The sequence below is a fragment of the Erigeron canadensis genome, chromosome 9 (assembly GCF_010389155.1).
Source record: "Erigeron canadensis isolate Cc75 chromosome 9, C_canadensis_v1, whole genome shotgun sequence".
NCBI lineage: Eukaryota > Viridiplantae > Streptophyta > Magnoliopsida > Asterales > Asteraceae > Erigeron > Erigeron canadensis.
Window position 1 is genome coordinate 28,525,527 of NC_057769.1, and position 13,852 is coordinate 28,539,378.

At 32.0% G+C, this 13,852-nt stretch overlaps 2 protein-coding genes across 2 annotated transcripts; both read left to right on the plus strand.

The window, feature by feature from the left end:
- Window positions 1-3,588: 3,588 nt before the first annotated feature.
- LOC122582996 lies at window positions 3,589-5,822 on the plus strand. Its single transcript, XM_043755430.1, has 2 exons — window positions 3,589-4,460; window positions 4,575-5,822. The coding sequence occupies exons 1-2, from the start codon at window positions 3,638-3,640 to the stop codon at window positions 5,717-5,719; spliced, it is 1,968 nt and encodes a 655-aa protein (XP_043611365.1). The 5' UTR covers window positions 3,589-3,637; the 3' UTR covers window positions 5,720-5,822.
- A 4,601-nt stretch (window positions 5,823-10,423) lies between these two features.
- On the plus strand, window positions 10,424-12,725 carry LOC122583487. The gene is made up of 2 exons (XM_043755885.1): window positions 10,424-10,766; window positions 11,453-12,725. Exons 1-2 carry the CDS (start codon window positions 10,424-10,426, stop codon window positions 12,616-12,618), a joined length of 1,509 nt encoding a protein of 502 aa, XP_043611820.1. The 3' UTR covers window positions 12,619-12,725.
- The last annotated feature ends 1,127 nt before the right edge of the window (window positions 12,726-13,852 follow it).

The window sequence follows — 13,852 nt, forward strand, 5'->3', positions numbered from 1 at the left end:
TCATTACACATGTGTATTCAATAGAAAATAATAGACACCTCTACAATAACAGTAGATTTTGTTCTAAATTTTATAAATAAAATGTTGTTAAAAAGGACGAGAAGATCATCTTTAATATGCTTTGTTTGTATACTATGCTTTAAGTAAACTTAATTCTATTTTCATTTTTATGGTTTTTGAATGTATGTTTTGGAACCTAAAGGATATTTTACAATTTATGATAATTCATTACACATGTATATTCAATAGAAAATATATAAATCTCTTTATTTTTTGAAATTACGAGAGTAAGTACCCGTGCGTTGCGGCGGTGAGATGGTGGGGGTGATAGGTCATAAAGTTTGACAGGTCATAGAGTGCGATAACAAAATGTCTTAACCATACAGGTTCCGCCATCGGATTTAAAAATTCGTCGAAAATATATCGAATGACATCTCTAATGAAAGAGTATGTAATTTTAAGAACACCTATATAATTTTTACTATAATTTATGGATGTACGGTTTTTAAGATAAAATTTTTTTAATTGAATTGGAGAAATAAATGATTTATGGAGAATGGAGAAAAAAATAATTGGTTGATATCTAAGGAAAAAAAAAAGTATTATAGTTATTTTAGATAAATATAGAATAAATAGGGGGCATTTTGAAAAAATAAATGTTTAAACTTAAAATTTATAGATGAAAAATTTGCTTTATAGTATACTATAGATAAGCATATCAAAATCACATAACAAAACGAGCATATATTAGAGCTTCCAGCACTATGAGGGCCGCTCACAGGAACCGGTGGACGTGTCCCACTTTTCATAAGTGAGTTTTAGTGTAGAAAAAGTAATTATCCTTGTAGTTTATAAATTTAAAACTTCTTTACTTTAAAAACGTCATCAACCCCCACCCGTTGCTTTATCTCGTTTTCGCGTTGTCTTAGGCCGTTTAAAGGTTATACAAGTATGAGTTGAGTTAAGACTCTTGTAATATGATGAAATGAGGATTTTAAAAATAAAAAATAAAAATAGTGTAAATTTACGTGCGTTGCAAAAGATCATTTATTTTTTTAACGAGCCAGCCGAACGAGCTCCATTAAATACACGAGCTAGTCGAGCCTTCTGTTACATGAGTAACAATACTAATTATATATCATGCTAGCAAATCGGAACCGAATACATCCAAGTTATTTTAAACACACTGTTAAAGTTAGATTTAGAGTTTTTTAAATATAAGATTTAGTTTATACATGATCATAATTGAGATTATTAGGGTATGAATTCAACTAATTACACAAGTTTATTGAATTCAAGACCTTGAATACAGTTAAATAACTTTTTTTAAAAATTAAACAAGTTTCGACCTTGAGCTAACGAGCCGAGTTGAGCTTGAGCTCAAATTTATACGAGCTAGCTTAAGCTCGATCCAAATATAAATGTTTTATAGTTTTTCATTTCTAATTTTTTAGAAAATGAAATGAGTTTTTGTTTCCTAGAAAACTACAAATAAAAATTTTGAAAACGCATTCTAACTGGAAAACTTGAAAACATGTTAGAGATGTGAGGGGTGGGGGAGGAATAAATTGAAAAATGGAAAACAAGAAAAAAATGTTTTCAAGTTATCTATGGAAAAATGGAAAGCATTGTTTTTGTTTTCTTGGAAAACATTCATAGAATACTATGATTAGAACGTGTTTTTCTGTTTTTCATGCTTTCTTGGAAAACGAAAATGGAAAACAAGGGATATTTTCCGCAACCAAACGGCCCCTAAACTTCTCGAAACTCAGCTCCTTTTAGCTCGTTCTTACCCCTGAATGGGAACAAATACCTTTCTCATTGATTTAATTCTCTAGAAAGGATGCATTTTTAATAAAGGTAAAATGCCAAACTTGTAATTGAACGACCTGGACGAATATTAACTCACGAATAATGTTACCTTTAGGTTTCATTTTATTTGAAGAAGTGAGGATCGATAAAGTGAGTTAACTATTAAAACTTTGTTGTTGAAGTATTGGAGCAATGAAGATACGAGACATAGTTAAAACTTTGTTGAAGTATTGAAATGATGAAGCTGGTTATTTGTTGTTTGAGTATTTGAAGATTGAACCTATCTATATTCCATGATGTAAGGATAATAATCAGGCGATATATAAGTTTCATTGCGAGATTAAGATCTTTATGTGATTGGAGGTTTATATAACTGAATGGGAGATCCGATAAGAAAGACTTCAGGTGATTAGTAGATTTGTGGAGATACAAAGCGGAGTTTGATGCTGCTATAGTTGAGACAGGGTCTATGGTATTACATTTTGTGATGCAGGTTGTAGAGTTTCTTATGTTTGTGATAGCTGGTTGATTTGATGCTGATTGTTGGAAATTCAATTTCTCTATTATATGCCAATTAGGCAAGGAGAGCGACAATCCTAAGTGGAAGGTGGCAATGCTTAATTCGGAGGTGGTTAACAGTTGAGGGGGAGAACTACAATGAGATGTGTTGGGTTGATTGGTTGTCATAGAGGGACAGGGACTTTGCAGTTTGAAGATCAGGATGCGATGTCAGAAGATCAAGTTTCAACAAGAACACTCGATATCATCAGTTAAGGGAGAGCCAGTGGATTCAGGTTTTTCGATAGCTATTGATTATCGGAGTTCATCTAGAATTGATTGCAACGGAAAAGGGGGAGTCTGTAGAAGCAATTTCTGAGAGGCTTTTATTGTCCGTCGCAATGCAATTCTATGGGCTGATTATGAAGAAGAAAAGATGTCTTCAAGGTCGTGATGACATCAGCACGAAGTAGCAGTTTGTGTGAAGAGATCCAAAGCCCATGAAAGTGCTTGAAGTCCAGCCCATTTCGCAACCTATATATAGACGACTTAGGTTATTGTTTAGGGTTAATAGTTTTAGACTAGTCAGAAAGCTATTCATAGGATCGGTGTAGAGATCTATACACCGTGTCCGCCCATGTAATTCATTATTATTATTGTCTCTTTGATTGTAATCCGTAATCATTGAGATGTTTTGTATCCGGATTTATCATTGTATTGTAATCGAGATGACTGAATAATAAAGGAATTCGTTTTATATCTCTTGTTCTTTGTTCAATTCGTGCATATATGTTCATGTTTATTCAGAATCCTCAAAGACAATTACAATCAGATTCCGTACGTTTGTAGTTGTTTAGATCATGATTTGAACGGTCCTCGTGTTTCTAACAGTTTTGGTAAAATAACTAACACCATAGTAACAAATCACTATAATCGCAAGTAATCAACAGTACTTCATTTGTTTTTTTTTTTTAAAGTAACATGCATGATAATTTAGCTAACAGAATAAGCATCTCATGTTTATGTCGCAAATAGAATCCGTCTTTATGTTATTATAAGAATTGCAAGAAAAGAATAGCATTTTAATTGTTTGTTTGTTTTTTTTTTATTCCAAAGTTTTACTTCTTCCGGCATGTATACTAAACTTGTCATCCATTATATATATATTTATATACTCCATCCGGCCATTTGCTCAAACTAATCTTAGCTTCTTCTTTAATTTGTTAGTCGTCCTCCAACTTCTTCCCTTTTTTTTTCCTTGGATTTACTTGTGTATTGTCTTGTTACTTTAGTCATATATATATATATATATATAGTCTTACAAAACATGTCCGGAAAAGATAAGCATATAACTACATTGGAGCAACTACAACACGAGCATCCGCTTGAACTTGTAGATTTGCTGCCTAATTATCCGAACTACACAGAATATAATGATGATGACGATGATGATTACGAGAATGATGATATAAAATGGGACTTTTCTAGTCCATGTAATCTATGTGGGCAAGAAATCAATCTTTACCAACGCTATTATTATAAATGTAGCCGCAATACATGTTACTACTTTCTCCACAAATGGTGTGGAGAGCTTCCCACAGCGATAAATCTTAGATTACATCGTTGTTTGGATGCTCTTATCCTTTGCCATATAATGTACGAGTCGCGTTGTGAGATTTGCAAGACTCGTCTTGAGCCAAACGAGAGTGTTTTTAGATGTCGTAATAAATGTTATTTTCATGTAGATGTTAAGTGTGTCATTGCATCAATAGAAGATCGAATCATTTATCATCCAAGCCACCCACACCCACTGGTTCGTGCTACCACCCATAAACCAATTTCATGCCATTGTGATGCTTGTGGGAAGGAACATATAGGTAACTTGTATCATTGTACCACATGTTTTAACTTCTCTGTCCAAAGTGGTTGTCTTTTCAGATCCAAAAAGAAACTAAGCACTCATCATACTCACCCACTTATCCTTTCTTATTCATTCCCATGGGAGGATCAAAAAGCAGAGTTTTATCCAACATGTAGGATATGCAAGGGAAGCTTTCACAACGAGACTCTTTGGATTTATAAATGCGAGAAATGTAGGTATTATGTTCACGTGGATTGTGTAAAATCAATAGAGGACCCGTACATTTCAGGTATATACTTTTAATCGTTTCATGTTCGTTGTTTATGGTTCACCATTGACAATATATATATGGTAATAATTTTGATGAGTTGTATTTCATATTTTTATTTACTATATCGATTAGGACTTGGAGAAACTGGTAAAAACTATGAAGAGAGTGATTATGCTAATATCCATAATCTTCCATTCACGGACCAAAGCAACATCATAAAAAAACACCCATCGCTAACAAAGCCTTCATCTTCCGAGACGAATGCATTAACTAATGATGTGCTGACCTCTGATTATCATCAACACCCACTACATCTTATCCACACGCAACCTAGTGATGATGATAGAGGGAAAACATCTAAGTCATCCGTATCTTGTCATAACGCAATGAAAAAGATTGAACTTTTATGTGACGCATGTGTGAGACCAATCACAAGCGTGCCTTTTTTCCAATGCACCAATCACGGCCCCGCGTTTGTTCTCCATGAATGGTGTACCCGTTTACCCCGTAAGTTGCCAAATCACATTGGTCATCCACAACATACACTTATTCTCATACCAAAAGTCCCTGGTGAGTGCTTTGGTGTGTTCAATTGTCGTATTTGCGCACTTCCTAGTAACGGGTTTGCCTATGGTTGTGAAAGATGTGATTACTACATTGATGTTACATGTGGATTCTTACCTGGAGAGATCACACACGAAGCGCATCCAAATCACCTATTAAAAATAGTTCAGACTAAAAAAGATGATCATCGGTGTCTTGCATGTTTACAATCTTGCCACTTAAATTCATGTTCATATAAATGCCTCACCTGTGAAGATGTTTATCTACATCCAGAATGTGCTTTGTTATTACCAAAGACAATCATGCACAAGTATGACAAACACCCCATGAAGTTGAGCTACAAGCCAATTGAGAACCACAAGAGCGAATACTTTTGTGAAATTTGCGAGTTAAAGTTTGATCCCAAAAGATGGTTTTATCATTGTTATGATGAGTGTGCGCAGTCTGTGCATTCCGCATGTGCTCCATTGATACTTGAGAATGAAGAACATGTCTTTTCATATTTCGGAAAAGGAGTTTATGAGTATGTGAACATAAAGTTTGGAAGTGTACTTAATAAAACTACAGTTCACTCACATTCTCTCGTATTGGGTAAAGGGGTCAACGGTGATCAAGGGTGCAAATGTGGACATAATGTAAGGTATGCGATGGTATTTAAATGTGTGGAGTGCAAGTATGTAATTCATTACAAATGTGTATTCCGTATAAAATAATAAGTTGTAGGTTCGTTTATTTCTTAGAATTCATGCTTGATTATTGAGATGTATAATAATGGTGGATTTGGTTACTGTGTGAAATGGTATTTGTGTTTGTAAATGGTGGTTATCATGTGTGAAATGGTATTTGTGTTGGTAATGGTGGTTATCATGCTATTGAAAGAGAATTAGATTAAAGAAATTTACTTTCAGTTAGTCATACGGTGAAAAAGCTTACAAAATCAATACAAATAGGGTTTATATACTTAGACTAATCATTTACATTTGAACCCTCTAAAGTAAGTAAAACAAAGTTACAATTTTTGACACAAATTATATTTCTAACTTGATAGAATCAGCTAAAGAGCCAAACCAGCGTGTTCAGTAAGCAAAACCAAACAACCGTTGTTTCCCAGAAACTAAAACCGAACCAAGCATCAAATTTTTTCAAAAAGTACAAGTAGCATGAAGCATATAAGCTGGTCACTCAATTAATAAGCCTAGTATGGCGAAAGTAATATAAGCAACAGTTTTCTAGCCAAGTAAAAACTAAACTAATTCAGCTATGTATAATAGTGTTTCTAATACCAAACTAATAACAAGAAAAGCTGAACCACCAAGATAGAGCTAACCCAATCTAACTAGCGAGTTTAAGGGCAGTGAAATCACAAAATAACAAGCTATATTTAGCCAATAAGCACCAAATCCACAAGTTGGATATGAATGAGTGGAGGACTAGAACTAACAAACAAACTACCTACCGCGCGAGATCAACAATTAACTAGACACTTATTCAACAAATAATTAACTACACTAATGAATCAATTGAGAATACTAGCTACCGAATTTAACACTTCAGAACAGAAATTCAGACATGCCAAAAAGAACATGATAATTTAACGTGTGAATAGAAATTGGGTTGTACCAATATATATATATATATGAGGGGGATGGTTATATAATGCTCAAAGTTAAGTGTGGAATACTCACATACTAACTTTTTAATCCATAAAATTCATGAGGCCCAATTGTTTATTCATTAAACAAAAATTATTAAAATAATCGGTATGTCAGGAGTTTCTCACCTAAACTTAGGTGTTGGACAACCTTATATTCACTTTTCACATTATATAATTATGTTGAAATTTTTGTGGTTACACGTAAGGTAGATTTAAGGATATCTGATACTTTGTAATAGAATAAAAAGAATTTAATTCAATAAAATGAAATAAAAAGAAATGAAATTAATGAAAATATCTTATAGATTACATTGTGGGTAACATTAAAAAAAATTGACCCCAGAAGTTAAAAGAAAGCGAGTTTAGTACCGAGATTGGGACTTATTATTATCTAATAAAACAAACAACTTTTTTTTTTCTTAAATTTTTCTTTAAAAACCTAAAAATATCATTTTACTATATTCACTAATTTAAACATCTCTGTCTAATATACTTATAATACCCTTAATGAAATAATTTACAGTATAAATCCCAAACTTAAAATAACTATTTATAATATCACCTTTAACATCAACTACTTTTACATTTATCACCATCAGCGCCTCCATCACCGTCCTCACTACCTCCGTCATCACTATCCCACCACCGCTCCAGTCTAATAATATCCAGGAACAAATACCTTGCTCACTTCAATTATCTTAAAAGGATGCAGCTTTTTAAAATGTAAAATACCAAACTTAACTGTCTGGACAAATATTAACCAAAGAATAAATGTTACTCTTAATTATGTCGTGTTGCGTTCACATTTCAAAGATGACGTAATGGTATGGGTGTATGTTGATATTCAGTGATGTTGGATACTTCAAATTCAAAAAAATAAAAAATAAAATAAAATTAGGGACGTATTTTGTTAGTGAAAAATGTTATCAAGATTTTTATTTATAATATTTTGAAAAATAAGAGAAGTTTTCTATTTATAAAAAATAAATAAAAATTTTAAAAACATGTTTAAAATTAAAAAATGTTACATTCATTTTTCATGTTAGTAAAACATTTTAAGTGGGGGCAGGAGAGTAAGGGGATAGTTAATATAATTTGAAGTTTTACAATCTGGAAAATGAAAAATAAAAAACAATAAAAAAGTGGTTTTAAATTCTCAATGAAAAATGAAAGACAATGTTTTCTTTCTTTTTTAGAACATTTTTTTAAAAAACTATAATTTGATCGCTTTTTTTCTGTTTTTCTATTGGAAAGCAAAAATAACGTCCCCTAAATGTGTTCAGTTTGCGTTTCTCCTGTAAAAGAAATAGTGACAACCACAAGTTAATAATGTATTATGTTAAAGGGATGGTGTTGTATGATTTGTGTTTTTGATAAAATAGGTTCACATTTAGCCATGTAGGTTAAAAATTAGGATGGTATCCGTGATTTATTTCCTCAATAAATAAACTTTTATATGCATATATGATAAAAAGCTTTTCTCAAGAATGCATATACAAATGATAAAAAAATTTCCCTCTTATCAAACAAATACCTTTCTCACCAATGCAATTCTCTAAAAAGAACACAACCTCAAAAAAAAGTAAAATACCAAACTTAGAATTGAACGATGTGGACGAATATATATTGATGAATGATTAAATGTGTTATCTTTTAATTAGTTTTCATTGAAGGAACAAAGAATAACGTAACATCAACAGCTTTAAATGGAGTGAAGATAGAGTAAAGCACATATATATTTTCTTCAGTTACGTCATGAAAAACGGTACTATTTGTGTACATCATATAACTTCCATGTAATTAAATGCTAGCAGTTCGAAAATGAAACTTAAAAAAAAAAAAAAAAATTTACTTCCGCAAAATCCTCGTTGGGATCGTCATCATTGAACACATAGGATAAAATTAAAGGGAGCCAAAAAAGTTCATTCATCGATCCCTAGCTTGCACATGATATATATATTAAAAAAAATCGATGATCTTCATCTACAAAAGCAAGTATTGCCAAACTGATAACATGATATAGACTCGTATATGAATACGCTATGTGCTAGAATTTATCATGATAGTTCATGGTATGAGATTTCATATTTAAAAAAAAAGAAGAAAAAGATATGATATTAATTTAGACACTGTTAATCCGAAACAATAATTATATGATATGAAAAAGGGTTAAATTCACATTTAACTATATAAGAAGGTAACATCTAGAAATGAAAGTTATATATTTATATAATTATTAAAACAGTAGGAATCCTAAGGATTTTAAAGGGTCTAAAAAATAAAACCTATTTTATAAAAATGTCACCTAGGATTAAAACTTATGTGTCATTCTCATACATTTTCCTTATTATTTCATGATAAAAAAGTGATAAATTTGATTATATATTAAAAAAAGGTTAAAAAAAAAACAAAAGACAAACAAACCGTCCAAATAGAAAACGGTGAAAAAGTAGTATACCATAGGCGACAAAGTAGTTCAGCATTTTTATACATTGTATCATATTCTTTGGCAATTATTTTCTTTTTCAATGTACCAATAATAATAATAATCATAAATTAAATTAAATTAAATTAAAAAAAATAGATATAATTCTAATTGCATAGATACATATTCATAGATCTATATCCCGTATATATTCATCACATATATATTCTCTTTTCTCATAAGATCTAATCTTTCAAATTATATAAACCCTTATATTATAGGAATTCAAATCTTCATAATTAGGAATATGATATCTTTTACGCAAAAAATACATCAATGTTCATCTTATATATATATCGATCAAGAGTTTTTGAAATTATCTTCTCCTTCCGTATCTCTTTTTTGCTCGAAATCTGTAAGTTTTTAATTCATTAATTTATTTTTTTTAAACTGTTTTTTACAAGTATATCATGGTTGAATTAGCTGTTGTGTAAGTTCTCATATTGATTTAACAAAAACATGTAATTTTAAGATTAATTGACTTATTAATTATTAACTGTTATCATGGTTGAATTAACTGTTGTGTAAGTTCTCAAATTGATTTAACAAAAACATGTAATTTTAAGATTAATTGAGTTATTAATTATTAATTGTTCACCAAAGAAGGTTAAGTACTGTGATATCGATTGTGATGTCAGAAAAGATAAAAGGTAATCAGAATGTTCCAGGAATTAACCATGAAGGCATGAACTATAACATAATTGATTTCCACAAGATAAACATGTAGATTAACTATTTACTTATGCATAAAATAACTTTTTTAACTAGCCGCGCATCGCGCGGGGTAAAATACCTAGTATATATATATACACATATATGTATTATTGTACATAATTATAAATAAACTATTTTAAGTAAAAGTTAACGTTTTATTTCCTTTATTTTAAAAGTGATCGAATTCTTAATTCTTCTAATCTTAATATATAATATAAGATAGCTGAACTAATGACTTATTAACCAATCAAATTGCTTAATTTCATCAAATAAACGATATTAATTTTGACACTTTAAACCACAAACGATAATTATATGATATGAAAAAGGGTTGAATTAATAAATAAACTATTTTACTTAAGTAAAGAATAATGGTTTTTCTTTTGTATGCAAAAGTGAACCCTTGATTCTTCCAACATACTAAACGTCTAATCTTTATGCTCATAAATATCATTGTGCTCACATTAATCTTCACATATATCCTCTTTTTGAGTCTTCCTCTTCCTTTTAATTTTCTTTCTTTTTCTTTATCATCTTGTTACTTTATTGATATCTAGAGTAAACATGTCTCTATACTTAATGTTTGGTGATTTACAACACGAGCATCCGCTTGAACTTGTTGATTTGCAACCAAATTATCCGCGGTACAAAGAATATGAAGAAGAAGAAGACGACGACGACGACTATACAAAATGGGACTTTTGTAGTCCATGTAATCTATGTGGGAAAGAAATTAATTTGTACCAACGATATTATTACAAATGTAGCCTCAGTTCATGTAACCACTTTCTACACAAATGGTGTGGAGAGCTTCCCACAATGATAAGTCTTAGAGCACATTTTGATCGATGTGATGGTACTCGGTATAACCGTCCCCGCAGTTGGTATTGGTTCAATGTTACCTGTGGTATTTGCAAGACGCATAAGACAAACGAAAGTTATTATGGATGTCGTAACTGTCATATATTTGTGCATGTAAAGTGTCTCATTGCATTAATAGAAAATCGAGTCATTTATCATCCAAGCCACCTACACCCGCTAGTTCGTGCTACAACCGGCCATAAACCAATTTCTTACCATTGCGATGCTTGTGGGAAGGAACATATGGGCCACTTGTATCATTGTCTCACATGTTTTGACTTTTCCATCCAAAGTGATTGTCTTTTCTTGCCCAAAAAGAAACCGACTACCTCCCAACGACTACATACCCATCCACTCATCCTTTCTTATTCATTCCCACTTGAACACCAAGATGCCGAGTTTTGGCCCGAGTGTAGGATATGCGGTGAAGATTTTGACAAGCAGGCGACTCTCTGGATTTATAAATGCGAGAAATGTAGGTATTACGTTCATCTCGATTGCATAAAATCAAAGGGAGACTACTTCATTTCTGGTATATATATTTATAGTATATATATTATTTTTTTATAATTTGCTAATATATTCGTCTTAATTATAAGTTATCACGTACTCCATCTATATATATATGTCACCATATATATATCAAATAATTATTTACCGAAGAAAATTTGAGTTGTGATATTCATTTGATCATTTTTCCTGATTTATATATTAATTATCATCGATTTGCAGAAACCAGTAGTAAAGATTATGAAGAAAGTGAATATAATATCCTCAATCTCCCATTCTGGGATCAAACCGATAGCTTACAAAAACACCTATTTTTCAAAGAAACCTCAACTCATCATCATCATCATCATCTAATTAATGTTGAAGATAACCAGCTGTTAACCAATTGTCATCAACACCCACTACGTCTCGTCCATAGTCATGATGATGATATGTCAAACCAAACAACGTCCTGCCGCAGCATAGTAAGTAGATTACATAACCCAAGGGAAAAGGTTGAACTATTATGTGACGGGTGTGTAAGACCCATCATGAGTATGCCGTTTTTCCAATGCACCGAAGATGGTTGCTCGTCGTTTGTTCTCCACGAGTGGTGCACCCGTTTACCCCCTGAGTTGAAAAACCACTTTGCTCATCCACAACATACTCTCACTCTCCTACCAAAAGTCCCTGTAGGCTTTGGTGTGTTCATATGTAATGCTTGCAAACTTCCTTGTAATGGTTTTGCCTATGGTTGTGTAACATGTGAAGACTACTACATTGATGTTACTTGTGCATTCCTGCCCGAAGCAATCACACACGAAGCTCACCCAAATCACCTCTTTTTGAGAGTTGATGATGCAACCAGACAAAGTTGTTTCGCATGTCCACAACAAAACAATTCTACATTTATGTATAAATGTCGCACCTGTAAAGATGTTTATCTACATCCAGAATGTGCTTTGTTATTACCCAAGACAATCACGCACAAGTATGACAGCCACCCCATGAGGTTGAGCTACATGCCAATCGAGAACCACAAGAGTGAATACTTTTGTGAAATCTGTGAGGAGAAATTCGACCCAAAGACATGGTTTTATCACTGCTCTGATGAGTGTGCCCAGTCTCTGCATCCCGCGTGTGCTCCGTTGATACTTCATAGTGAAAGAGTTACCCGTTCATTGTTTAGCTACGGGGTTTATCGGTATGTGAATATAAAGTTTGGAAGAGTAGTTGATAACATTAAAGGTCACTCACATTCGCTTGTATTTTCTCAAGGGGTCGACGACGATGGAAGATGCGTAAAATGTGCACAGAGGGTAAGGTATAATATGATATTTAAATGTTTGGAGTGCAACTATGTAATTCATTACCAATGTGAATTCAATATATATATGGTAAAATATTAATAGCTCGGTAGCTCGCCGACTACAGCCTAGATTAATTCGCATGTTCACATTAATTGTTGTTTTTCAGATCATGTAAATAAAATGTTGTTAAGTTAATTGAATGAATAAGCAGTATCAAATATTTGGGTTATATCTATGATGTTTTTGTATAATAATATATCATCTCTGCTTTACATTTGCATAACTTTTTTTTTTTTTTTTTTTTTTTTTTTTTATCTCTTATAGAGTTTTTGAATGTGCATTTTGCCATTTTGGAACCAATTAGTGATTTATTTTTAGTTGAGGTTTAATATGTTAAAAAATTTGAATGATCTTATATACTAATTTGCGAATGAAATATGGGTTGTTTTTTTAATGATATTGTAAGAGACCATATCATAAATCTCTCTTATCAACTTTTAAAGTGACCTACACGGATTATTCTTGTGGTTTGTCCAAAAAGTCTGCTTTCATCCTGTAAAGATGATGAAACCAGACAAAGTTGTTTCGCATGTGCACGAAAATACGATTTTACATTTACATATAAATGTCGCACCTGTAAAGATGTTTATCTACATCCAGAATGTGGTTTGTTATTACCCAAGACAATCAGGCACAAGTATGACAGGCACCCCATCAAGTTGAGCTACAGGCCAATCGAGGACCACAAGAGTGAATACTTTTGTGAAATTTGTGAGGAGAAATTCGACCCAAAGACATGGTTTATCGGGGTTTATGGGTATGTGAATATAAAGTTTGGAAGAGTAGTTGATAACATACAAGGTCACTCACATTCGCTTGTATTTTCTCAAGGCATTATATGATATTTAAATGTTTGCAGTGCAAGTATGTAATTCATTACCAATGTGAATTAAAATATTAATAGCTCGGTAGCTCGTCGGCTACAGCCTAGATTCGCATGTTCACATTGTTGTTTTTCAGATCATGTAAATAAAATGTTGTTGTTAAGTTAATTGAATGATTAAGTATCAAATATTTGGGTTTATATCTATGATGTTTTTGTATAATAATATATCATCTCTACTTTACATTTGCATAACTTTTTTTTTTTTTTTTTAATCTCTTATAGAGTTTTTGAATAGTTTTGAATGTGCATGACTTTTGTGAAATTTGCGAGGAAAAGTTTGACCCCAAAAGATGGTTCTATCATTGTTACGATGAGTGTGCGCAGTCTGTGCATTCTGCATGTGCTCCGTTGATACTTGAGAATGAAGAACAAGTCTTTTCATATTTC

What these genes read in the sequence shown, in the direction of transcription:
- LOC122582996 (XM_043755430.1), top strand. Translation starts at nt 3,638, where the DNA reads ATGTCCGGAAAAGATAAGCATATAACTACATTGGAGCAACTACAACAC. An exon ending in AGAGGACCCGTACATTTCAG is followed by an intron (nt 4,461 to 4,574) that starts GTATATACTTTT and finishes TATATCGATTAG; the next exon opens with GACTTGGAGAAACTGGTAAA.
- LOC122583487 (XM_043755885.1), top strand. Translation starts at nt 10,424, where the DNA reads ATGTCTCTATACTTAATGTTTGGTGATTTACAACACGAGCATCCGCTT. An exon ending in TTGGTTCAATGTTACCTGTG is followed by an intron (nt 10,767 to 11,452) that starts GTATTTGCAAGA and finishes ATCGATTTGCAG; the next exon opens with AAACCAGTAGTAAAGATTAT.